General features: G+C 44.3%; 1 protein-coding gene across 1 annotated transcript in view; it reads left to right on the forward strand.

Annotated features, from left to right (window-relative positions):
- The window catches only part of WNT2 (Wnt family member 2), a 43,994-nt gene extending 42,065 nt beyond the window's left edge, over positions 1–1,929 (forward strand). Inside the window, exon 5 of the mRNA XM_024757794.1 lies at positions 806–1,929. Coding sequence (XP_024613562.1) covers positions 806–1,035 — 230 coding nt within the window. The 3' untranslated portion in view covers positions 1,036–1,929. The remainder of the gene's footprint in view (positions 1–805) is intronic.
- Positions 1,930–11,080: the final 9,151 nt, after the last annotated feature.

Raw genomic sequence — 11,080 nt, forward strand, 5'->3', positions numbered from 1 at the left:
AAAAAAAAAAAAAAAAAAAAATGGAGTCTTCCTAGCTTTGAGATTCTTTGAGAAACAAATACATAAATATGAATTGCCAAACAGCAAGCATGATCCTAATTAACTAAGACAATGTCCACTAGTCATTTCTAACAGGCTTTTCATACCAGTTTTATCAAAGACCTAGAATCCTGGCTTCAACCAGGTGTCTCACACACATCTAGATGACCCACTAGACCAAAGCATGGAAGATAAACCAGGCTGGGCATCGCTCCCTCCTCAAGGCCTTACACAAATGATGCCCACACCTGCCCTTCGGCAACCAGAGTTCTCTTGTCTTTCTAATAAGCCAGTGTAATCAAGTCTGGGGAGACAAAATCCCCACCGTTGGAGGGTTCCATGCCCCAACAAATTCCAACAGAGCTAACTTTGACCACTGCTTCCTTAATGTGATTTAAGGCTGGGAGAGAGAGGACTAGTATGGCTCCTTCTTTCATCCTGATCTGGCCTTGCCCATTCAATGACCCATCAATCTAAGGCTGGGTAAGGATAATCTGAAAAGCTTATCCAACTTAGAAGTGGGAATGCTGGAGTCAGGATGTCCAAGGCAGCTGCAAAGCTTCACGTCCATTCTTCCTGGACAGGGTGCTCACTGCTGTTGCCCCCAGGGTGCTCCGGGGGTCCACAGAATTGGTGGCACAGCCCCGGGATGTGGTGAGGTGGCATCAGGGCCCCGTCCTGGAGGATGACAACGTGACGCTTCCTCTTGAAGCATACTGTGTTCCACCCACACCATTTCAGTGACACCCCCTGGCTTGTCTTCCAGGCTCCCCAGGTACAGCAGGCCGTGTGTGCAACCTGACTTCCCGAGGCATGGACAGCTGCGAAGTCATGTGCTGTGGGAGAGGCTATGACACCTCCCGCGTCACCCGGATGACCAAGTGCGAGTGTAAGTTCCACTGGTGCTGTGCTGTGCGCTGCCAGGACTGCCTGGAGGCCCTGGATGTGCACACGTGCAAGGCCCCGAAGAGCCCCGACTGGGCGGCTCCCACATGACCCCAGCGGAGGTCCCCATCCACCTTCCCTCCCACAAGGACTCCACTGGATCTGCAAGGATGCTGGGCTCTTGGGTTCCCTCTGGGAGATGTTTCCTTAGGCACGTGGCCTTTGTCTCTACGGAAGCCTCTTCCCGCTCCCTGGGGGCCCAGGACGGGGCCCACACGCTGCACATTAAGCACGCCCTATTTTCTCCAACCGCTGGCATCCTGAGGCACGTCTCTTCCTGGTCGCGCCGGGCTGTTAGAGGGGGGAGGGGTGGTGGGCCCAGACCACTGTCTCTACCCACCTAGACGTTTCCTCTTCTAGAACAGTTGGCCAGAGGGAAAAAGAGTGTCTCAAAGGAGCTTCCTCTGTGTTTTCCAACAAATGTTCACAGTTAAGAAATTCCATACTTCTGTCCGGAGGGTGAAATATAGAAAGCAGGATAAACCCCTACTGAATTAACTTTAATTCTTGAAAAGACCAAGCAAGGCTTTTGCCTGATCAAGTGATTTTCACAGCCACCACCTCTGGGGTGATTGGTAATTGGCTGGAGAAAAATGGCTTTCAATAAACTTTAGGTTTCAAATGCACGCATTTCAAGGCATTTGTTGCCGTATTAAAATCTGATGTGACAAGGTGGGTCTGTTGTCCTTTGGTACAGTTTGGAGTCTCTGCAATAGCGAAAGCCTCAGAAAGTGATTGCTTTGCATTACTGTCCACTCAATATAAAGAACTTCTTAGGGAATGAGATCACTTAGAATCTGAAGGGAATTTAAAAGAAAACTGATGATCTGGCAGTATTCTGTAACTGTTGGGTGAAGATGGAGGAAAGTAACCTAGTGAGTGGAATGTCAGAAAACACATCTGTACAGATAAGGGGGAAGGAGAGGAATGAAATTCCTAGCTGGTGTGATGCTTGTGGCCCATGGAATTCTGTAACTGAAATGGCTTTAAGAATGAAAACTTTGGGGATGACAAGACCAGGGAACCAAAATGCTGACAGAGAGGTTTCCAGAGCGAGGTCACGCCTGGACAGCTCCAACCATAAGTGGACAACTAAAAGAAGTCGGCCGTGTGCGCAAAGGGGCATCAACTAGTTCCTGTCACCCTTCAAGCACGTTGTAAAGATCTGTCATATTTAATTGTGTTCATTTGACGCTTACAAGATGACAAGATACCATAACCTAAAGCAAATAACACATAGCCTTGCTTATAAAGTTGGTAACCCTAGTGTATTATATTGCAAACAAATTGTAACTTGGAGACTATATTTAAGGGACCCAGCTGTAATTATGGGAACATCGATATGCAAATTGTGGCTGGCTTCTGCCCTAAACTGCAAGATGACATCCAAGGAAAATGGAGAGGCTGCCTGCCCCATTTTATCAGATAAAAGATGTATCAGATGAAAGAAAGGTGAAATACCCGAAGGTACTCCTCATTCCCCCCCTCCAGTTAGGTTCTAGTTCTAAATGTGATCTCTTCACAGAGCTACATTAACTAACAGGATGATTCATTACGGGCATCTGGTGTCAAATTACTGATGCTTGCTTACCCTTTGATACTTTGGCCTTCTGGTTCTCTATCCTTGATTTAGAGCAGGACATTTACACCAAGCCTCTTGGAAATCAACCCTCTGGAGTGCTTTGTCATAATATTTGCCTCCTAGCTTTCTTTAAAATGACAGAATTCATCTCTTTTCACTCACTCCCAAACCCTAAAATTAATTGTCTAATTTTTCCAAAGTGGCTCTTCCTTCTTTTTATTCTAAGGATTCAGAGGGTGGGAGGATGGAGCGTGGTGGTAGCTGCTCTGAGCCCAGTGTGGGTCCGGGAGCGGGGAGCGGGGAGTGAGTGGGAGGCCGAACAGGTGAGCTCAGTCTTAGTTACACTAAAGCTTGCTGTGGGAGGATGGAGGGACTTTCTTGGGGGTCCCAAAGCCATCAGCCCCCCTTCCTGCTGGATGAACTGTGAACTCATAAATCCATGGATATATTTAGACATGGAAAGGATCTTAGAGGACATCTTAGCTCCCCTCAGCCTGTATCTGGGGAAACTGAGACCAAGAGAAGTGAAAGGATCTGTACAAATACCAGCCGTTACCCTGATACTCCCACAAACAGGACCACACTCTAAGAGTCTTCAAGAAAGTTAAGCACTTTATCTATTAAATGAAACTAGTTTGTCTCAGAATTAACTTGGTGGATTCTAAGCAATTTTAGTATCTTGAGAGGATGTTCATTGTTTGTTTGTTTGTTTATCCCTGGCATGCTTAGATCTGACTTTCTTCTTATGCTGAAATGCATCCTTCCCGATAAGGAGCAAAGGGGACAAGGCATGTCCGTGTCCCCTTGCTCATACACTGCCTCTTGCTGCATAAATTGTCCTATTTTGTAAGAGAGACTATGGCAGCCATCTCCAGTGGCAGTAGATGAAGCCACTGTGGAGAGTAAAATAAGAGAGTGAAATATTTTTATCTGCTTTTACTTCTGAAAGAGAAAATCTCCAAATTTTTAAAAAGGTGAAGATAATTTCAAACTTATTTTCTTTAGGGTTTGGTACAGGATCAATATTTCATGACTCTAAAAGATACAAAACTCTTGATTATCCAGGCTTTTAAGGGAATGTATGGCATGAATTACCCAAAATAAAATAATGAGGGAATCCATTCAGGTCAAATCCCCTAACAAATTCCCTCCCGGTAAATATCTTATTATAAGTGGAAGTTTTCTAAGCTCTAGATGATGCCTATTGATTTTTCTGCCATTTCTGAAAACGTTCCACACAGCAGGAGATCTTCACTAGTTCACTGTAGTTTCCTTAAATAAAGATACAATTGCACATGATTCTCAGACTTAGCAAATGGGTTTTTTTCTTCAATAGATTTGCCTCTGTCAATTGGTCTGTGGTGCTGACTCTTCGGTGAACACCCTTTTCAATGTGCATTCTAGTTACAGCGCCCTGGACAGTGCCTCATGCTCTGAAAGCATTAACACCCTGCCTTAAAGAGACCAGTTTATCCCCTCAAATGGCTTAAACTCAAGCACAAACGCCCCCAGTGCCATGACCACACTTGGCTCTGGCTCTGTGCCCCTCAAGGATGGGGGCCCCGGCCTGTTATTGGACCACAGTTACTTCAGGATGGGAGTGGGAGAGGCATAGGGCAACCCCAGGCGTAGAACACTGCCTATCTGCTCTGCCTTTTATGGGTGTCACTAGATTGAAATGAGCATCCCAGAAGGATCCACCAAATGGCAATTTAATCTGCACGTGGCCTGATCACGGGAGGGGGAGTGAGAGGGAAAGAGCCAGGTAGCTGTTGCCAAGAGACCAGCTGAGTTTGGTGATGGTGGAGAGTGGCTTTTTCAGCTCTTGTGGGTAACCTCCACCCTTCCTTCTCTGTTGCTTCCCTGTCCCCTCCCAGCACCTACTTCCAAGGCATCTGGAGGCCCCTGAGCCTTAGGGCCTCGGGCCGTTGCTCAGCTGTCCATACCTGTTGTCTAGCTCTGCTCCAGGCTGCCAAGGTTAATTTCAAGAGATGTTTTCAATTGTCACAACGATTTGCCTTTTTATAGGAGTTATTACGATGCTTGAAAACATCAGGTATCACGTTTCTTTTTTCAAAGAAAGGTAGCTTTAAAGTCAGAAAATCCAACTCCACATTGGCACTTCTCGGCCTTATTAACTTATTAAAGAATCTTACACTGACTCTCTGAGACCTACAGTGGGCCTCTCTCTCAGAGGCAGCCAACATGACTGTGCATGCACTTGGGCTTGACAGTATTTTCAGGCCAGGATATTGTTATTACTTCTCACTTATTAAAGGCTGGCCTGGGGCCGGTGTTGTCTCGCTCAGTTAAAGAACATTCATCTCCCCTATTGCCCACTCTCAAAATAAAGGCTCAGAGAGGTGTCCAATGGACCAGAACCATTCTTTTGTCTATTTACTGTACTTCAACCTGAGTTCCTTATCTTAAGAGCAAGAGTTGTACTCTCAACAAATAGACCTCCCAGTTCCAAAGCTGGTAAATTGCTTTTGTCAGGTCTGTGCTGACCTGCAAAGCAGTCTGCTGGTGTAAGCTGACAGCTAAGGTGTGCTGATTTTGACCTTATCCTTACCTAGGCAGAGAAAATTTTCACTCATCCATGAGAATGTTCTTTACATTTTTCTGGGGATCAGCAAGGCGACAGGTGGTTTGCAAAGCCCAACATGATCGTTATTTTTCTAAATTGTCGTTGTTCCAGCTCTAGTTTTTTTTTTCCTGAGGTTCACATGGATTTCTTGTTTAACCAAACCTCCCACTTCCACAAGCTAATAAAAGTGTCACGCAGATTGTTACAAAGAACTATTGTTATTTACAAGTCTACATCTTCTGTGAAATCAAAAATATAATAAAGCCAATTTTCGGTGTTGACTTTGTTATTCTAAACTCGCGATAGTCTTGCCAAACCCTCTGGTGAAAAGAAATCCCTTCAGGTTACAGAAACCGTCTTTTCTCAGGACCACCCTTAACACAACTTGATTAAGAGGTGTCTTTCAAGTATGTAAAGATTTTCAGAGAAGGCAATTGACTTACCTCACTGATAACTACAATTCACAGGTAAGACATATTCTAGATTGAAAAATTATCCCAGGTTTTCACCTGTGTTCTCCTGTGGTTGCCACCTAAGTGCTTGCCCCCTCTTGGCACCAGCATGCTTTGGCAGCGTTTATAAATTCAGTGTCTCTCCACAGCAGCTAGACGCATTCCCATCAACTTCTCCATATTATTTTCCAAATAAGTGCTTGCTCTCAGCTGCCTCTTCCATTGCGGAGCACAGGCTCCGGGCGCGCAGGCTCAGCAGCCATGGCTCATGGGCGCAGCCGCTCCGCGGCATGTGGGATCTTCCTGGACCGGGGCACGAACCCATGTCCGCTGCATCAGCAGGCGGACTCTCAACCACTGCGCCACCAGGGAAGCCCTAAATGTTTCTTTTCTCAGCTTGATTAAAAACATACAAGATCCCTCACCCCTTTATTGAGATCTGTGCATCCTGATTGTATGTGCCACTTACATACAAGCAGCAAAAGCTCAGAAAATGGAAATAAACTCTCCCACAGCAAGGGAAATCCACTCCTCCCCCCATTTTCTCTTCCTTGATGAGCTATATTTTGGGGTGACCTGACTAAACAAGGTGCTGACTGTACGTCAAGCACCCCAAGGTGACCAGCCTCCTAGTCAGGCTGCTCCTGGCCCATCTAGGATTCATTCCTAGAAACTTCCACACTTGCACGATTTGAAGAAGAGGTGGCGGCACAACACATGTGTCTGTGTGTGTTTTTCAAAGGGCATTTCCCCGAAATATTCTTTGCCCAGACACTGTCAATGCAATTCCCTTTTTATCTAAGCTTTTGTGTGAGAGGGCTGTCCTGCACATGGTAGGATCTTTAGAAGCAACCCTCATCTCTAATCACTGGATGCCAGGACCCGTGCTCCCTAGTGTGACAACCAGAAGTGTCTCCAGACATTGCCAGATGTCCCAGGTGGGGTGGTGGGAGCGACAGGTGATAGTGAAACCGCTCCCGGGTGAGAACCAAAGATCTAGCACTTCAAGTCCTCTTAGTAAAATGGCAGTGTGTTTTCAGAAGTTGGAGGCTGAATTCTTCTTAGGAACTCCTCAGTTTCACAACCCTCAGGGACAAAAAGCCCAAGATATGGCCTGGAGCTGGAGGAGTGAGAACGTTCTAGCTCTGCCTAAAATAGTTGAGTGATTTTGAGTTTTTCAGGACAGAAGAGGGGTAATAGTCAAGAGGGGTCGCTGCAAAATGGAGAAAGTCTGAGTTTCAAGCAGATATGGTGAGACTTTCCAGTGGAGAGCCTGGGTGGGTTATCAGCTACAGGTTCACTGCACACACACACACACACACACACACACACACACACACACACACACACTGCCTAGACTCATGTGGGTGGTATTTTAGTGGAGTGAAGGAATTCAGAGAGTTGTCCAACATGTGCCAACGAAGACGGGAAAGGGCCAGCATGTGCTGGATGCAAGGTGGGGTAGAGTGGAGGAAGAAAGACGCTGGGTGATAGACAAAATGAAGGGTCACCTCAGCGGGCTGGAGAACTTGGGGCAGATGACAACCGGCTAAAGGAAGGAAACAGAAAGCCTGTCTTCTTTTACTTGACAATTTTTCATGGGCCAAACTGGATTTCTATTTAGGCTACCCAAAGAAGTAAAGAGCAGATGAGAACCACTTGGATGAACAAAAGAACACTTCATCTGTTCCTTCATCCTATGATCCAGTTCTAGATAATACAGCGTGAGTAAAATCTGATCAACCAGACCAATTTACCATTTAGACTATTTTTGGACTCAACTTGATTTTGTAATTTCCGAGTACTGACTAACCCTGTGAAAGCCCCTGTAACTGAATCACGGGCTCTGGATTTCCCCAGGTAGTGCACGCAATCCTATCTTAATAGCATTGCCAGCTTTCCTAAGTTCCACACACGAGAGGAATCACATTACTGCCTGTAAACCCAATTCAAATACTTCAGTGATGAAGATGCATCCAGTATCCACTCAGCCGGCTTGTTCACACTGCTTACTTGGGCAGAGGCTAGGGAGTTTGGCAAACCCATCTGTAAATGTTTAGGGGCTTCATGTTGCAGGTGGAGGGTGCACACCAGCCGAACAAATAGCAGGAAATACAGAAAATGAAATCTGAACTGGAGTCTCCAAATGTCTACCCGCCCACATAAATTGGCATCTACCCCTTGATCATTATTCTCCAATAGTAATGAAGACTTCATGAAAGGCCTTGAACTCTGAGTTGTCACTGTGGAGCTGTGCTTAATCAAGACAAATATTCCCAGCCTAAGAGTATGACTAGAAGAAGAAAGGAGTAGGGGTTTAATTTTCTTACATATTGTTATAACTACAAACAATGCCTTATCTTCTCAACAGCTCTCGTGAAATAATAAGCGCTTGTGTTTTTTAAAGTATTTACACCAGTCCTTGGAGATTTTATTAGAATCATGATTCACAGATGAGAAACTGTCCTCCTCTACAGCGTTTAGTAACACTGTATGTCTCTGGCTATTAACCATTCATTCATTGGTGATTTTCCTTTATTTTTTCTGAACTGACTGACTGGCTCAAAAGGATCCCTCTGGTTTGGATATTACAGACATATAATTAAACAGTTTCTGAAAATTATGTTGTTCTGTCATATGGATATGGGACTTCAAGAGAGCAGTAAGAATCCCTCCAGGATTCATGGAATCACAGAATGTCACATTTGGAAGGAACAACGCACATAATTTATTCCCACCTCTGCATTTTATTCATGAGAAAACAAAAGAAATTTCATGGCTTGGACTGTGATGTAAGCAAGACACTCTGAATCATCTTCAGGCAAGAACAGTTATTTTTCATTCCATCAATGCGTATTGAGCATCTCCTGTGAGTCAACTGCTGTGCTACATGCTGGAAATGCAGCAGTAACTAAGACAGACATGCCCTTTCCCAGACCCTTCTGGGAGGCTACACGGGATGTGTGTAGTTTACTTTTTACTTTACAAGCACTTTCACATGCAGGGTTAGATCTAGTCCTTAGGACCACCCTTAAATATAGATATGATTATCCTCTTTTTTTAGATGAGGTAAGTTTCAGAGAAATTTAGTAATTTGCCCAAGATCATAAAAGGGCTTATAGGAGGGAGAGCCTGGACTCAAATATTTATTTTCTAAGTCTCACTCCAGTGATCTCTCCAGTACACCAGAGCTCTCTCTGATTAAAACTCAAGGAGAAGGGCTTCCCTGGTGGCGCAGTGGTTGGGAGTCTGCCTGCCGATGCAGGGGACATGGGTTACAATGGGCTAGTGAAAACTGCTTAGTTGATTCCATGACCATATTTTCCAGCAGACGTGTGGACTGCCAAAGGACTTCTGACTTCATTTATGTGCAATCCAGACAGCAAATCATATGTAGAGTCACATGTAAAAGAGCTCTACCAGAAAGTGACTTGTACTTATACATTTAACAGGGCACTTATATTTAAAATAAAGTAGTTTTGAGATTCTTCTAGAAAATCTAAGATTTCTGGTCATAAGAAGTCTATTTACTCTGTCATGTGGAGATTGACTCCACAACTGAAGAGGGTTCAAAAATATTATGTATCAATTCCAACATTGTATGAATTATGATTTATTCAAGAGTATTTTCTGGGCTTCCCTGGTGGCGCAGTGGTTAAGAATCCGCCTGCCAATGCAGGGGACATGGGTTCAAGCCCTGGTCCAGGAAGATCCCACATGCCGTGGAGCAACTAAGCCTGTGCACCACAGCTACTGAGCCTGCATTCTAGAGCTCACGAGTCACAACTACTGAGCCTGCATGCCACAACTACTGAAGCCTGCGTACCTGAGCCTGCACTCTGCAACAAGAGAAGCCACCACCATAAGAAGCCACGCACCGCAATGAAGAGTAGCCTCCACTCTCCACAACTAGAGAAAGTCCGCACGCAGCAACAAAGACCCAATGCAGCCAAAAATACATACATAAATAAATAAATTTATATTTAAAAAAAGAGTATTTGTCAAATTCCTATCTAATAAGTGATTACTCAAGTTGAGTAACATGTCAATAATTTTTAAAAATATTTTTCATAAGTCTTGCCCTTTTACCCTAAAGAAGGGAGACAGTTAAAATTTTCTTAACAACATTGCCCAAGAAAAAAAAATTCAGAATTGTATTCAAATGTAAGAATGTATTTCAAAATATTTTGAAGGCACAAAGTGCTTATAAATATGATATTAGCATCTATTAGCAATAATAATATTTTACCTTGTTTAACATGAAGTATGGATGGTCTTTCTCTCCATAAAGCAAACTGGGAAGATTTGTATAATCCTAGATTATTAGATAATGTTTCTAGGAGCAACAGGTGATCTCTGCTGTACCTTCCGGTCTAGAAACAGTCCAGCAGGGCTGGAACAGTACATATTGTTGGCACTGACCTCCAATTGATTTCTAATCTACGACTCATTTAGTCGAGCCTTGTGGTTGGGATTGCTTCTGATGGTGGCCAAATCAGCAAAAGGAAATTCTCTTTAGAATGTAAAGGAACCAAGGATAAGTCCTTACATGAATATATGAGGAGTGTAGGAGAGCAAGAGAGAATCTTTGTCTAGATAGAATGTTAAGCAATGGGCTAGGGGAGAGGGTGGAGAATTTTTATGACAATCATACTAAGCGTATGGAATAGATTTACACTCATGTTTATTCATGATGAAAAAAAAAACCTGCCCCCAGATATGCATTTTAATTTGTGAGAAAACTGCTAAGCAATGTGAGATCATGGAGAAGGTGGTCCTTAAAATAAATAAGTAAATAAAATCTAGGGAATGTAATCCTGCCTAGAATGTGATTCATTCTTTTGGAGCAATAAGTGAAATGATGTCCAAAAGCAATTTTCATATTTCTTGGACATGTAAGCATTTTTCCTTGTACAACTATAGCAGAATCAGATCCCTAGGTAGATTATATAGACAACCATGAGGGGAACAACTCACCCCGAAATGTCATTTTTCTTTCATTGTTCCAGAATGGGGCTTAAAATTCTCACCCTTACCAATGCTGCCTGGGGATGAAGAAACTACGTTAGGAACTTTTCTTTTAAAGTGCAGGAACTGGGGGGACCTTCAAGATGGCAGAGGAGTAAGACATGGAGATCACCTTCCACCCCACAAATACATCAAAAATACATCTACATGTGGAACAGCTCCTACAGAACACCTACTGAATGCTGGCAGAAGACCTCAGACCTCCCAAAAAGCAAGAAACTCCCCACGTACCAGGGTAGGGCAAAAGAAAAAGAATAAACAGAGACAAAAGAACAGAGACGGGACCTGCATCTGTGGGAGGAGCTGTGAAGGAGGAAAAGTTTCCACACACCAGGAAGTCCCTGCACTGGTGGAGACGGGGGGGGTGAGCGGGGTGGGGGAAAGCTTCAGAGCCAAGGAGGAGAGCACAGCAACAGGGGTGCAGAGGGCAAAGCGGAGAGATTCCCG

Source organism: Neophocaena asiaeorientalis, unplaced genomic scaffold, assembly GCF_003031525.2.
Source record: "Neophocaena asiaeorientalis asiaeorientalis breed wild unplaced genomic scaffold, Neophocaena_asiaeorientalis_V1.1 scaffold116, whole genome shotgun sequence".
NCBI lineage: Eukaryota > Metazoa > Chordata > Mammalia > Artiodactyla > Phocoenidae > Neophocaena > Neophocaena asiaeorientalis.